This window comes from Eschscholzia californica, unplaced genomic scaffold (genome assembly GCF_041429995.1).
Source record: "Eschscholzia californica isolate CP2 unplaced genomic scaffold, dmEscCali1.0.p SCAF_4, whole genome shotgun sequence".
Lineage (NCBI taxonomy): Eukaryota > Viridiplantae > Streptophyta > Magnoliopsida > Ranunculales > Papaveraceae > Eschscholzia > Eschscholzia californica.
The window spans coordinates 49,780,655-49,796,185 of NW_028238461.1; the positions used below are offsets into that span (position 1 = coordinate 49,780,655).

At 38.5% G+C, this 15,531-nt stretch overlaps 2 protein-coding genes across 3 annotated transcripts; both read left to right on the top strand.

Annotated features, from left to right (window-relative positions):
* The first annotated feature begins 173 nt into the window (after positions 1 to 173).
* Positions 174 to 7,113, top strand: LOC147545678 (linoleate 13S-lipoxygenase 2-1, chloroplastic-like). Of its 2 annotated transcripts, none has more exons than XM_086632179.1 (9): positions 174 to 611; positions 1,763 to 2,031; positions 2,209 to 2,449; positions 3,080 to 3,406; positions 3,909 to 3,994; positions 4,621 to 4,770; positions 4,865 to 5,169; positions 5,869 to 6,135; positions 6,264 to 7,113. In XM_086632179.1, the coding sequence occupies exons 1-9, from the start codon at positions 272 to 274 to the stop codon at positions 7,021 to 7,023; spliced, it is 2,745 nt and encodes a 914-aa protein (XP_086488305.1). In that variant the 5' UTR covers positions 174 to 271; the 3' UTR covers positions 7,024 to 7,113. The 2 variants fall into 2 exon arrangements, with proteins under 2 accessions (XP_086488305.1, XP_086488304.1); XM_086632178.1 differs by having other exon boundaries at positions 242 to 611; positions 3,080 to 3,496.
* A 1,993-nt stretch (positions 7,114 to 9,106) lies between these two features.
* On the top strand, positions 9,107 to 14,981 carry LOC147545679 (linoleate 13S-lipoxygenase 2-1, chloroplastic-like). Its single transcript, XM_086632181.1, has 10 exons — positions 9,107 to 9,274; positions 10,530 to 10,800; positions 10,922 to 11,190; positions 11,363 to 11,603; positions 11,728 to 12,054; positions 12,472 to 12,557; positions 13,039 to 13,149; positions 13,242 to 13,549; positions 13,630 to 13,896; positions 14,124 to 14,981. Exons 1-10 carry the CDS (start codon positions 9,182 to 9,184, stop codon positions 14,881 to 14,883), a joined length of 2,733 nt encoding a protein of 910 aa, XP_086488307.1. The 5' UTR covers positions 9,107 to 9,181; the 3' UTR covers positions 14,884 to 14,981.
* The last annotated feature ends 550 nt before the right edge of the window (positions 14,982 to 15,531 follow it).

Here is a 15,531-nt window from a genome sequence, read left to right on the forward strand (position 1 = left end):
CCATTGAGCGAGCCTTAGATGCAACAATATATTCGACATAATATAAACGCCACATGAAATCGACCAAAAATAAATCTATTTGTAGAGACTTGGTAAGCAACTAGTTAATCCCTAAAGACATGGTAAACTATACTAACTGAATCCCTAAATAGGGTATGCTTTCTTTTCAGCCTAGGAATATGATGTCTTTATAACATATAGTATATAAATAGAGACTACTCTTCAACCTTTTTTCATTCATTCAAGTAGCTACTTCTTTTATCTTCCTAAGATGTTGAACTTGAACCTTGTTAAACTTCCTCAGAAATATGAGTCTCCTTCACTTACCTTTCTACAACGTAATTCTTTCGTTGCGCCTCGTGGAGATTCATCGCCTATTCCAATTCAATCATGGTCGGTTTGCGGTAGTAAACCTAATGGTAGAGTGGTTGCTATATCTGTATCAAGTGGTATTATATCACCAATCTCCGAGACGGTGACTGAGAAATCAATTGAAGTGAAGGGTATAATAACAATAAAAGTGACAGGGTTGAGTGGAACAATGGATGATATCACTGAATTGGCTCAAAAGAATATGCTCATTGAGCTAGTTAGTGCTGAGCTTGACCCTAGTAAGTAGTAGTATTCTCTTTCTTGCTACCTATTAATTTTGTTGCTTAGAGTCCGAGTGATAATGTATGTATTCTCTAATCTGGAAGGAAGAGATTGAAGTTCGAATTTTACTGTATCTAAAAACATGGAACTCCATTACTTATGAGAAAATGGGTTATTCCATCAAAAGAAGAAGTTCGCCGCCGGAAAATTGGCAGGCGGGCGACCTTCGCCAGTGAAAACGATGAGGTGCCGAGAAGGTGAGGCGGCAGAGAGAGGTGATGACTAGTTAGCGGAGTCATAACGGTAACTGAAAAAGAGAGTCATCTGAGTATTTTTGGTGAATTAGGGGGGCTAGGCAGGAAGCTGGTCACAATGTTGGGGGCTATTTGGGAAACAACCCTGAAATAAAACTCAAAAACTCAATTTAATGACAATAGATCTTCTTCTACACGATTTTATTTGAGCCTAAAAATAAAAAAGATTTTATTTGAGAATTCACACTTAACTAATCTTTTTTTTTTTTGTTGAAATAACTAATCTTTTTATTTGTTCTTATGACTCCAAAAATTCAATGGGAAATTGTAAAGGCGCCATCCATAAGTGTTGTCAGCGCCCTGCACCCCCTTGTCTTTGTAAATTTTATTTGATTGTATTGGTTATAGGTGTCCTCAAATCGGTGGTCACATGTAAATGTTTTTTTACAAAATTCGACTGAAGGTCAGTGAATTTAACTACAATGTTTTTAATTGAAATCGGTGGACTAGTACTGAATTTTGTTACAAAATTCAACTCAAGGCTTATCGAGTTCAACACTAATGTTTTAGAGTTGAATTCGGTGAACTTGAGTCGAAACTTGTAATAAAATTCAGTCTGAATGCCAAGAACGATGGACTTATCCGATTTAAGTTGTATTCAATAGTTGTCGAGGCCTTTAAGATCGATGGACTTGAGCTGATTTTGAAACCAAATCACCTCGAATCTAGCAATTTTAAATTGGAAAACAGAAGGTGGGAGTGTCTAGTTTGAGAGGGGGCACTTATAACTATTTTCTGGAATATGAGAAATGACAATAACCTGGAGACCCCAAGAACACACACGGGTGGTTTTTAAAACGTCTCAAATTCTATAGCTATTTGGATTTATAATGTAAGTATACCTTATTGTGAAGAGACCGGAGCGGAGAAACCACACGTAACAGTGTGTGCTATTTGGGCTGGGCAATATGATCAAGAAATCAAGTACGAATGCGATTTCCAAGTACCAAAAAGTTTTGGTGAGATTGGAGCAGTCCTGGTTGAAAATGAGCATAACAAGGAACTCTTCTTCAAGGACATCACTTTTACTGGATTACAAGATGGTCCTCTTACTTTTGTTTGTGACTCTTGGGTACACTCCAAGATTGATAATCCTACCAAAAGGACATTTTTCACCACCAAGGTTACTATCTCATCTTACTAATTAATGCTCCTCTATCGCAATCTTTCCCACAACAATCCCCCTAGGCAATATTGCACACATACAATTCATAACGGAAAGATATTAAATTTGTAGATAACTAACTCAAAACCTTCTGATAATTCTTATCAAAGGAAGTTTGTGTGATTTGTGATATAGTCGTATTTGCCATCGGAGACACCAAATGGGTTGAAGAAACTAAGAGACTTAGAATTGGCGAGGTTACGTGGGAATGGAGAAGGAGAAAGAAAGAAGTTTGAGAGGATCTATGATTATGATTTTTACAACGATCTTGGTAACCCAGACGACAAGAGTGGTATATTGGATAGACCTGTCTTAGGTGGTGATCTTCACCCATACCCTCGTCGTTGCAGAACTGGTCGTCCTCCAACCAAAACAGGTACTATCACCAACTAAACTGTGATATTAAGTTTGCTCTTAGATTCTTGGTAAACATAATACTATTAGTTTTTTTTTTTTTTTTTGAAAGCACAATAATACTATAAGCTAGTTAACTATCTTATAAATTCACATATTATGAGGTTTTTGAATGACAAATTTTGCAAAAATGATTGTATCACAATAACAGAAAGAAGCTTTCTAATTGTACGAGTAGACCTCAAAACACATAAATGCTAATTTACTTAAGATCTTGACTTAATTTATGACGTACTGACTCACCCAGGTAAAAGAATGGTCTAGATCGTAATCAAACTTTGAATTCTTCTGTCTTCCAGTGAAGGTGAGTTATCGAGTCATAAATTAAGTCAAAATTTTTTAGTCACTGTAGCGCTCCCCATTTTGTATATTTCGATATTTTACTTGAGTGGTGTTTGCTGTTCTTCTCATCTGTACCTAAGTGCTCTTTAAATCCTAATCCGGCCACATACCTCAACCCAGATCCATTTGGGATTGTGGCACGACAAACTCTCATTTTCTCTAAAGTCTAAAACATAGTAATAATTTGATTCAAACAGACCTGAATTTACTAACGTGGTTAATGATCAATTACTATATCGAAATGGTGCAGATTCAAAGTCGGAATCACGGCCGCTGAAAGATTTTGTGTATGTGCCGAGGGACGAAGAATTTTCATCCATAAAGAGTTCAACATTCACAATCAATAAATTAAAAGCTGCGGTGCACAGTTTTCTCCCTATGCTAAGGAATTCAGACATTGATACAAACATGGGTTTCCCTTCCTTCACAGCCATTGACACTTTATATAAAGAAGGGATATCTTTGCCTAACATAGATCTTAATAAGGGATGGTTGACCAACCTTCCTAGAATTATTAAGGGCATTGTTTCAATTGGGAAAGAAATCGTACGATTTGAACCGCCGGAAATGTTGCGTAGTAAGTATGTAGAGTATTTACTCATTCCTTTACAATCTACTTCAGTCTTCTACTCCGGCCAACCACTATTCCGCCCGCATCCTAAATTTGGTACATGAACAAGAAAGATTAAGAGAGAAAGTACCTTTACTTTCTCTTTAGATCATGCCCGATCATATTCGTATGTACGAAAGTCATTGTAAAGATTTGATACATCAAAGATGTGATAAGCATGATAACTTTCAAATTTTAAACTCTGACAGGATCGGGCCTAAAATCCAACAAAATTACGGCCTAAAGCCAACTAAACTATAGGCCTAAAGCCCATCTAAACTTCTTTATTTATACCTATAATAACTCAAGTTCAATAAACTATGGATTCCACCTCCACTCGGAATCGAATCTGGGACCTCCTAGATTTTGGAGTTTATGTGTACATTGTTAACCGTTTGGGCAACCAAATGTTGACTTTTCATGTGTTTCTAATCTCATGATTTTCTTTCTCTGTTCTATTCTTTGGCAGGGGACAAGTTCTCATGGTTAAAGGATGAGGAATTCTCTCGTCAGACTCTTGCTGGACTCAACCCTTATAGCCTTCAATTGGTTAAGGTACGGTCCCTAAAAGCCCTGAATTATAGGCGGGCCCCAATGGCCACGCAGGACAGGCGGTGCACGAGGGAATACATAGGAGAGTATTTTAAACATTTTCAAATTATAGGCTTTCACTAACAATGGCACACACACATGGAAAATTACAAGGGGAACCCACTTTCACAAACCCCCAAGCCTAACTGTCTTGACCATCGATCGATTTGAACCAAGAAATTTGTTGATTACAACTCGAGGAAAAAACGAACCAAATCAGGTGGCTCTACTTCGTAATTTTCCAGACTTGCTCCTATGGAAACAAGGTCGAATAGATTAACAAAAATCTGTTATTCACAACCGTTGACGAAAGACTCCTCTAAAAGTTAACATTCGGTAATCCTTTCTAGAAATTGAACGGATACGGTCTTACACATAAGCGAGGAAGGTGATGAAAAAAGAAAAAAGAACTCGTCTTTTTTTTCTTTTATCCCTTCGGAGTGGTGCGAGATGAACAACAATCGCCTTGGACCTCTATCTCTCCCTCACACACACACAACAAGAACAGGAGTTGCAGAGGCAAGCAGATTGGATTTGTAATACTCACCTTTTGGATGGATAAACTAAATGTGAGGTAGAAAATTTTGCAGGAATGGCCATTAAAGAGTAACCTGGACCCGAATGTATATGGATCACCAGAGTCCTTAATCACCAACGAACTTGTCGACTGTCAAATCAGAGGAAAAATGAGCGAAGAACTTAAGGAATGTCAAATCGAAGCAGAAATGATGGTTAAGAAGGTATAAATGGACGAGTAATAAGTATATCATAGGGAGTGTCATTAGGCATCCCATGCAAAATACATGTTTGATTTTTCTCTCTTTCTTTTTGCAGGCATTGGAGAAAAAGAAGCTATTTATAATAGACTACCATGACATTTTCTTACCATATGTGAACAAAGTGAGAGATCTTGAAGGCACAACTTTATATGGATCAAGGACTCTCTTCTTCCTAACTAAGGATGAAACCTTAATGCCCATTGCCATTGAATTGACTAGACCACCAAATGGAGATAAACCACAATGGAAGCAAGTCTACACACCTAGCTATGACAATGCCAATGATAGTTGGCTATGGAAATTTGCCAAGGCTCATGTTCTTGCTCATGACGCTGGATACCATCAACTTATCAGTCACTGGTAAGCGTTAGGCTTAGGTGGTGTTTTCCTTTCGTGAATTTGGATTGAAATCTGACTCAAGATCTGAATTGACTCGAATTAGAATTCAAAATATTTTTTTTTGTCCGACTTGTCTAAGTGTCTAAGTCGAGCGGATTTTTAGTCTATTTGAGACAGGCACTATGAGAATAGTCCCACATGGGAGAATGGGTATCTAGCAACCAAGAATACAAGGCCTAGGTCCTCTCCACTCATTGCCAATTGGTTTTGAGTTGGATGGCCACAAACTTAACATGCTATCAGAGCTAGGCCCACACGTGATAGGCTTAAAAGCCACACGTGCTCCACGTCGTCCAAAGAAATACACGTGTTAGGCTCAAAGAATGCCACACGTGAGGGAGCGTGTGAGAATAGTCTCACATGAGAGAATGGGTGTCTAGCAACCAATAATATAAGGTCTAGGTCCTCTCCACTCATTGCCAATTGGTTTTGAATTGGATGGCACGGGCATTACAAACTCAGTCTGAAATGTGAGCCTACTTATTGGAGTTACATCAAATCACTGTTGCACTTTTGACTAACATAAATTAGATTAGATTCAGATTCAACCTAGTAAAATTAAAACATACTATCTTAGCTTGTTTATCCTGTGTGTTGGTTGAAGTACTTCTAACTTCACTTTTCTCTTCTGATCTTCGACAATACTGTGTTGTATTATAGGTTAAGGACTCATTGTTGTGTGGAGCCTTATATAATTGCAGCAAACCGACAACTAAGTGCGGTACATCCCATCTATAGACTATTACACCCACATTTTAGATTTACAATGGAGATCAATGCATTTGCTCGACAAAGTCTAATTAATGCAGGTGGAATCATTGAGTCCACCTTTTCACCTGGTAAGTATTGTATGGAGATGAGTTCTGTCATTTACGACAAACAATGGCGTTTTGACATGGAAGCTTTCCCTGCTGACTTGGTTAAAAGGTACATAATATCTCAATAATGGTTTTAATAAATATGTAACTTTCAACTCAAAACTAATCTGAATCGAATACATATGCTGCAAATTTTGTCGGAATTTGAATCGTTTTATGAATTTTTCCCATCTTTAGGGGTTTGGCAGTTGAGAGTCCAGATGCTGAATATGGTCTAGAATTGACAATCAAGGACCATCCATTTGCTAATGATGGACTTTTGCTTTGGGATGCCATAAAGAATTGGGTCACCGAATATGTGAACCACTACTATCCAAAACCCGAACTCATCGAGTCGGACCAAGAACTCCAAGAATTTTGGACCGAGGTTCGAACCAAAGGCCACGAAGACAAGAAAGACGAACCTGGGTGGCCCGTTCTAAAAACTCCAAACGATCTTATAAACATCTTGACAACCATGATATGGGTTCCTTCCGGTCATCATGCCGCAGTGAACTTTGGGCAGTATATGTATGCAGGTTATTTCCCGAATAGACCCACAATTGCTAGGACTAATATACCCACAGAGAATCCGTCAAAAGAAGCATACGAAAAGTTCTTGAAGAAACCCGAATCAGTACTTCTAGAGTGTTTTCCTTCACAAATGCAGGCAACAAAAGTGATGGCTATCCTCGATGTGTTGTCAGATCACTCGCCTGACGAAGAGTATATAGGACACAAGTTGGAGCCGGCATGGGCAGCGGACCCGGTAATTAAGGCGGCATTTGAAAGGTTTGGTGATAAATTGAAGGAATTAGAAGGAAAGATTGATGATAGAAATGCAGATATGAACTTGAAGAACAGAGCAGGAGCAGGTGTGGTTCCATATGAGCTTTTAAGGCCCTTCTCTAGACCTGGGGTCACAGGGATGGGTGTCCCTAATAGTATTTCTATTTGATAACTTTATGAGTATGTGAGTTGTTTTGGTGCTTTGTGGGGATCATTTCAATGATTAATAATCCTAATAAACAAATCTTTTTGTGATGAATCAGTACATCATAATAGCTTATTCCCCTTTGTACATTGTGTCAGGCTCCTCTTAGTGATACTTCATCCATCAAGTACTACTCTATATTTGGCATAAAAAGTCTTCAGCTACAACACCAGAAAGGGAATATATTATTATCAAAAAGGGAGCTACAGCTATTGTATGCGTCAAAGAAAGCATGAAAACAGTTAAACATTGACTCGAGCAACGAAACACGGGCAACAAGAACGATGAAGTTGCGCCTTCTCCTCAGTCTCATCAAACAACACAAAACCCTGAAAGTAACCCCGGAAGAGTCGTCAAGAAACCCTTGCATAGACCCGTTAAGAAGATATGATGGACTTGCACGAACCGCGCATTCCAAGATGGAAAATATCCTCAGGTCGGACAGACGAAAGACTTTAACAGAATCGACACCCTCGATGAGTCGATGTTACCCCGCGGACAATGAAGAACCAATTCATCAGCGCCTACGAGGGTCGCATGAAAAGTAACACGAAGGTCAGAATAAGGTGGAACCACCTGAATGGTAAGGGAAGGCATGATGAAAGAAGAAACAAAGAGAGAAAATGCAGAACCTCTAACTCCCGGACTAATTTATATAGAAACAAATCTCAACTGCGGGACGCTACATAAAGAAGTCTCAAGTCATTAAAAGAAGCACGAGTTTCGAGAAAAGAAGTAGGCGAAAGTCACGACCAGACACGACATGAGCCACATAATCGATAAGAAAAAAAGAAGGGTTCTGAAGAAGACGTTGATACAAGAACAGATAGATACAACAAAAAAGCAAAACTCAACGAAGATTAAATGACCATTTAACAAGAACGAAAGGGAATTTTATTCATCGAACATCTATTATAGAACGAAATTGCAACCAAGACAAAGCGATCGCCGGCAAGTTGATCTAGAAAAAGAAAGCGCTTCACTCAGCGAAAAAAGGCCATCTCCGACCTCTACGAAAGATCTTGGAAAGGGAAGGCGACCCATCTGTTGGAAGTAAAGAGTAATTAAATGCCGAAAGAGAAAGATGGCTATCGATGAAGTTCACATAACAGAAAAAAGAAAGACATCTGAGCCCGACGCTTAATTACTCAATCATCTGGGACAGTGTGAAGGAGGCACCACACCAGAAGGCTGCAACATCCTTACTTCGTTTCAGAATTGGGGAGAGATGGTTGCAAAAAAATCCATTACCATCTGATCTCGTGCTTAAAAGGGAAATGACCCGGATGACATCTTAAGTCAACATCGCTTTTGTGCGTAGCACTCCCCTTCAACGTCATTATTGTGCGAGGCATGAAGAACAGACAACCTCAAGGAAAAAAAATCAAATAAAGGTCTCATCCGAACTATCGACGGGATCCCTACACTTTAAGTAGAAAAGTATAAACACTAAAATATAATTGCAAGTCGTGGGAGTCGAACCTCTGACCTTAGGTTCACAAAAACTACTCTACTACCCAAACAGATGTGATGTACATGTGCATAAAATAACACATATAATAATATTATCTATGTATTATGTATATAATGTTTCATAAATCGAGGGCCTTCTAAATTTGGGGTCCCTAGGCGACCGCCTGGGTCGCCTAGGCCCAGGGCCGGCCCTGGCCCATACTGAGCTTGACACGGGACAGAGCACGTTGGAGTTTCTAGGATATAAGAAAAATAAAGATAAAAAGGGTATTAATGGTATTAAGATAGTTAAGCACAATTCATGTTGTAACTTTTATCTCCGGCCCACCAAAATCTGACAAGTCGGAACCTAAAATTTGTTTCCAAATAAGCATGGATCTTACCCACAATATGACAATCCTTTTTGGGTTATTCACTCATTTTGAATTTTTCACTCATTTTGGGTTTTTCACGTTTAAATAGAGTTTGGACAGTGACCCTGGGTCACCTCATTTACTCAAACGACGTAAAATAACAAGTAAAGAGGGGGTAGTAATGGAATTTTGCAATTGGTTGAAACTCTATTTAAACGTGGATGAAGGAAGGGGTGGAGCAAACAGTCTCAAGCAGATAGAAAAAGAGTGAAGAGTGTAAGAGAATAGAGAGAGTTATGGCAACAGATTTGGCTAGTGTTTCCAAGGGTTTGAGTTGGAGGGATTTCCCTGAGAGCTTTACTTTTGGAGCTTCTTCTGATTCTTACCAGGTATTGTAATACTACTCGAAAACATTACTATTTCAACTACTTAAGGTTTTATTATGTTGAAAAAATGTAAAATATTAGCTGAGTGCCAAGAAGACAGGAACTTTTTTCTTTTTAAAAGACAAAATTTTATATTCAATACCAATGATATATATTTTAAGAAGGCTACTCCATAACTATGTTTTTCCGTCCATAAACACCAAACAGGATACTTTGTACGGATGGGACAAATAATTCAAAAATGATTCGGGGACTCCATGACATACTCTCCATAGTTAAATTGGCAAATAAGACAAAGGGTATTTTGGTCTTATCATAATTTCAAAAAGACCATAATACCCCTTGTCCTGTTAGGACTTAGGAGGAGTACACCATGGATGGAGTCCGCCTATCACCATTGTAAATAATTATGGAAGTGACGGACAAAATTTCCAAAAGAGTCGATAAATATAGCTTACGTTCTCGTAGAACAAATAATATTTCTAGAGACAAAATAAATGCCAAACAGCATTTTTGTTAGGGATGAGAAATGTTTTTAGGCTCGAGACGGGAGTGACTTTGGTCCGAAAACTGATGTAGTTAACTTCCATTGACCAGATCATGTGAGAGAAAAACATTCTGAAAAATGGGAGCCGGTCACATTAGTTTTGGGGCCAAAGTCGACTCTCATTTTTGGGCCAATTGGCATTTCTCATCCCTATGCTATTTTGCCGGGAACCCGAGAGCTGTTATGGTCGGTTTCCATTTACCAAGGCCATGTAAGAGAGATGGCCTTACAAATAGGAGCCGACCACGTCAGTTTTCGAGCAAAAATCATGTCCTGTTTTCGGACCAAATAACATTTCTCATCTTTAATGGAAATACTACATGACTCGAAAACGGGTGTCAACTTTGGCCCGAAAGCTGATATAGTCGGCTCCTATTGTCTGGGTGAGAGAGAAATGTCTTGACAAACGGAAGTCGACTACATCAGTTTCGGACCAAAATCTGCTCTCGTTTTAGGGACAAACAGCATTTGTCAAGCTCTAAAGACATGGTAAACAACACCAATTGAATCCCTAAATAGAGTATGCTTTTTTCATTCAGCCTGGGAACATGATATCTCACTACTCTTTATAATAACATATATATATAGACTATTTTCAACCTTTTCATTCATTCAAACAGCTACTTCTTTTATCTTCCAAAGATGTTGAACTTGAACCTTGTTCAACTTCCTCATAAATATGATTCTCCTTCACTTACCTTTCTACGACAGAATTCTTTCGTTTCGCCTCGTAGAGCTTCATCGCCTATTCCTATTCGATCATGGTCGGTTTGCAGTAGTAGACCTAATGGCGGAGTGGTTGTTAAATCTGCATCAAGTGGTATTATATCACCAATCTCCGAGACGGCGACTGAGAAATCAATTGAAGTGAAGGGTATAATAACAATAAAAGTGACAGGTCTCTTTGGAGTCATGGATGATATTACTGAATTGGCTACAAAGAATATGCTCATTGAGCTAGTTAGTGCTGAGCTTGACCCTAGTAAGTAGTAGTATTCTCTTTCTTGTTACCTATTAATTTTGTTCCTTGGGAGTTTTACTCCTAAGCTTACTTAGTTTTACTCTTATTTGGATTTATAATGTTGGTATACCTTATTGTGAAGAGACCGGAGCGGAGAAACCACACGTAAAAGTGGTTGCGAGTTGGGCGGGGCAATATGATCAAGAAATAAAGTACGAATGCGATTTCCAAATACCAAAAAGTTTTGGTGAGATTGGAGCAGTCCTGGTTGAAAATGAGCATAACAAGGAACTCTTCTTCAAGGACATCACTTTTACTGGATTACAAGATGGTCCTCTTACTTTTGTTTGTGAATCTTGGGTACACTCCAAGTTTGATAATCCTACCAAAAGGACATTTTTCACCACCAAGGTTACTATCTTATCAATCTTGTCTTACTAATTAATGTTTCTCTATCACAACCTTTCCCACGAGCTAGAATCCCCCTAGGTAATATTGCATGCATCATAATGGAAAGATATTAAATTTGTAGATATCTAACTCAAAATTTTCTAATACAAAGTTTGTATGATTTGTGATGTAGTCGTTTTTGCCATCGGAGACACCAAATGGGTTGAAGAGACTGAGAGAGTTAGAATTAACGAGGTTGCGTGGGAATGGCGAAGGAGAAAGAAAAAAGTTTGACAGGATCTACGATTATGAGTTTTACAATGATCTTGGCAATCCAGACGACAAAAGTGGTATTTTGGGCAGACCTGTTTTAGGTGGTCATCTTCGTCCTTACCCTCGTCGTTGCAGAACTGGTCGTCCTCCAACCAAAACAGGTACTATCACCAATTGAACTGTGAAAATTAAATTTCTTTCTTTAAATTTATTGTGTATCCGATTCAAATAGATCTTGATTTATTAATATTGTAAATGATCAATTACTATATGAAAATGGTGCAGATCCAGATTCGGAGTCTCCACCACCGGGCGATTTTGTGTATATACCAAGGGACGAAGAATTTTCAAGCATAAAGAGTTTTACATTCGGAATCAATAAATTGAAAGCGGCGGTGCGCACTTTTCTCCCTATGCTCAGGAACTCAGACATTGATACAAACATGGGTTTCCCTTCCTTCACGGCCATTGACACTTTATACAGAGAAGGGATACTTTTGCCTAACATAGATCCTAATAACGGATTGTTGGCCAACCTTCCTAGAATTATTAAGTTCGTTGTTTCAATTGGGAAAGAACTAGTACGGTTTGAACTTCCTGAATTGTTACGCAGTAAGTATATATACTCATTTCTTAGTTCTACTTCATACTTCACATATAATTAACAACCGTTATACTCTGGCAACTACTATTATAGCGGCATCCTGAATGGGGTACATGGACGGAAAGTATTAAAAGAGAAAATACTCACACATTTTCTCTCTAAATCATATCCGACCACAAACTTTTGTTGTGGAGAATGAAATAAGATAATAGTTGGATTGGTGGTTCTATAGGTGCCCCATTTATTGCTATAGGTTCTCCGCTCAGTTCACTCCACGACTACGGCACTACGCCCCTTCAAAATATTGGCTCCAGAGGGGCGCCAAAATCAACGAAGAGGAGCGCCTACCTTAGTTGCACAAAATCATTTTTTTTCATGTGTTTCTAGTCTGATGATTTTCTCTCTCTGTGCTATTCTCTTGCTAGGAGACAAGTTCTCATGGTTAAAAGATGAGGAATTCTCTCGTCAGACACTTGCTGGACTCAACCCTTATAGCCTTCAATTGGTCAAGGTATTGTCCGTAAAAGCCCGTAATTATAAGCGGACTCTGATACATGTACACTTTTATGAACTGTTAACCTTACCGCATTGAATAGAACAAAGGAAAATGATAAAGTTACAAAGATTTTTTGTCAAAATCTTTTGTAACTTTATCATTTTCCGTCTCTTAATAGCCATGTAGCACAAGCGGTTCACAAGAGAGTAAACAGGAGTGTTTTTCAAACATTTTCAAATTATAGGCCTTCCCTAACAGTGGCATAGAGATAGAAAATAACAAAGGGGACCTACTTTTACAAACCCCAACCTAACCATTTTGACCTCCTTGCCCATTGATTTGGACCAAAAAATTTGTTGATTCGGAAGAAACAAATCAAATCAGTTGGTTCTACTTCTCAATCTTTTTGACTTACTCTTACGAAATGAAGACCAAAAGATTGAAAAGACTTACCCTTTTGGATGGGTAAACTAAACGAAGATATGAAATTTTGCAGGAATGGCCATTGACGAGTAATCTGGACCCAGATGTATATGGATCGCCAGAGTCCCTAATCACCAAAGAACTTGTCGAACGTCAAATCGGAGGAGATATGAAAGTTGAGGAGGTATAAAATGGACAATAATAAGTTCTCCATTTCATTAGGCATCCCATGCCAAATACTACATGTTTTGATTTTTCTCTCTTTTCTTATTGCAGGCATTGGAGAAAAAGAAGCTATTTATAATAGACTACCATGACACTTTCTTACCCTATGTACACAAAGTGAGAAAAATTGAAGGCACAACATTATATGGATCAAGGACTCTCTTCTTCCTAACTAAGAATGAAACCTTAAAGCCCATTGCCATCGAATTGACTAGACCCAAAGATGGGGATAAGCAAGATCAATGGAAAGAAGTCTACACACCTGGCTATGACAATGCTAATGATAGTTGGCTATGGAAGTTTGCCAAGGCTCATGTTCTTGCTCATGACGCTGGATACCACCAACTTATCAGTCACTGGTAAGCGTTCGGCTTAGGTGCTGTGAAATCGGATTCAAATATGACTCAAATTTTAAGATTTTTACTTTGTTGTATTGTAGGTTAAGAACTCATTGTTGTATGGAGCCTTATATAATTGCAGCAAATCGACAACTAAGTGTCGTACATCCCATCTATAGACTATTAAACCCTCATTTTCGATATACGATGGAGATCAATGCATTTGCTCGATATAGTCTAACCAATGCTGGTGGAATCATTGAGTCCACATTTTCACCTGGTAAGTATTGTATGGAGATCAGTTCTGTCATTTACGACCAACAATGGCGTTTTGACATGGAAGCTTTCCCTGCTGACTTGGTTAAAAGGTACGAACATGATCTCTTAATAATGTTACAGTAAGTTTGTAACATTCAATTCAAAACTAATTGGAAACGAATACAGAATCTTTAGATATATTTACTACCGTATTATATTTTTAGTCACGAGACTCTTATTTGTCCATATTGGGTTAGTTTTTTACTGTGTTTTTCAATTGGAATGCTGCAAATTTTATCGGAATTTGAATCGTTTTATGAACTTTTCCCGTTTTTAGGGGTTTAGCAGTGGAGAGTCCAGATGCTGAATATGGTCTAGAATTGACAATCAAGGACCATCCATTTGCTAATGATGGTCTATTGCTTTGGGATGCCATAAAGAATTGGGTTACCGAATATGTGAACCACTACTACCCGAAGCCCGAACTCATCGAATCCGACCAAGAACTTCAAGCATTTTGGACCGAGGTTCGAACCAAAGGCCACGAAGACAAGAAAGACGAACCTTGGTGGCCTGAACTAAAAACTCCAAACGATCTTATAAAAATCTTGACAACCATGATATGGGTTCCTTCGGGTCATCATGCCGCAGTGAACTTTGGGCAGTATATGTATGCTGGTTATATCCCGAACCGACCCACAATTGCTAGGACTAATATGCCCACTGAGAACCCGTCAAAAGAAACAAATGAAAAGTTCATGAAGAATCCCGAATCTATACTTCTTGAGTGTTTTCCTTCACAAATCCAGGCAACACAAGTGATGGCTACCCTTGATGTGTTGTCAGATCACTCGCCCGACGAAGAGTATATAGGGCACAAGTTGGAGCCAGCATGGGAGGCGGACCCGGTAATTAAGGCGGCATTTGAAAGGTTTAGTGATAAATTGAAAGAATTAGAAGAAACGATCGATGATAGAAATGCAGATATTAAGTTGAAGAACAGAGCAGGAGCAGGTGTGGTTCCATATGAGCTCTTAAAACCCTTCTCTAAACCTGGGGTCACAGGGATGGGTGTCCCTAATAGTATTTCTATTTAATAATTTTATGTCTGTGGGTTGTTTTAGTGCTTTGTGGGGATCATTTCAACTATTAACAATCGTAATAAATAAATCCCTTTTTGTTATGAATCAAAAAATTGTCTATTCCCCTTAGTGATAACTTCATTTCTCAAGTAGTAGTGCCCTATATTTGGCATACAAAGTCTCTAGCTTTTAACTAATCCAATCTTTTTTGTTAAACTCGATGGGATTAATGACTAGTTGGCAACTAACTACAAATTTTTCTATCTAATTAGTTAAGATTTTTATGTTTTATGGAGGTGGAATCTTGTGTGATCTATTCTATATGCACCATATGAAATACATATTCTCTTGGCAAAAAGTCCAAACAACTAATGACCAAAAACACCCAATGTGTTAGTAGGGTCAAGCCAGGTCAACCTGGTTTTGCCCGGGGCCAAGCTAGCAAACAGCCCCTGTCGGCTTCGAGTTGCCCAACCAGATGTATACACGTGTCAATGTGCAATAAACTGATAAACTGTGCCGAAAAGGTATATAACCCCACCTTTATTTCTCATATTACGTTTGTATCGGTACTCTACTACTCTTACAAGGTACTCGAGCAATCCAAATTCTACATGACATTGAAAAAAATATAGTCCTTGTTAGAGGTTATGTCATCTGTCA

Bases quoted from the DNA above. Each gene is read 5' to 3' on its own strand.
- LOC147545679 (XM_086632181.1), top strand. From the start codon at position 9,182: ATGGCAACAGATTTGGCTAGTGTTTCCAAGGGTTTGAGTTGGAGGGAT. The intron at 10,801-10,921 runs GTAAGTAGTAGT...CTTATTGTGAAG, and splicing joins TAGTGCTGAGCTTGACCCTA to AGACCGGAGCGGAGAAACCA. The intron at 11,191-11,362 runs GTTACTATCTTA...TTTGTGATGTAG, and splicing joins GGACATTTTTCACCACCAAG to TCGTTTTTGCCATCGGAGAC.
- LOC147545678 (XM_086632178.1), top strand. From the start codon at position 272: ATGTTGAACTTGAACCTTGTTAAACTTCCTCAGAAATATGAGTCTCCT. The intron at 2,450-3,079 runs GTACTATCACCA...GAAATGGTGCAG, and splicing joins TCGTCCTCCAACCAAAACAG to ATTCAAAGTCGGAATCACGG. The intron at 6,136-6,263 runs GTACATAATATC...TCCCATCTTTAG, and splicing joins CCTGCTGACTTGGTTAAAAG to GGGTTTGGCAGTTGAGAGTC.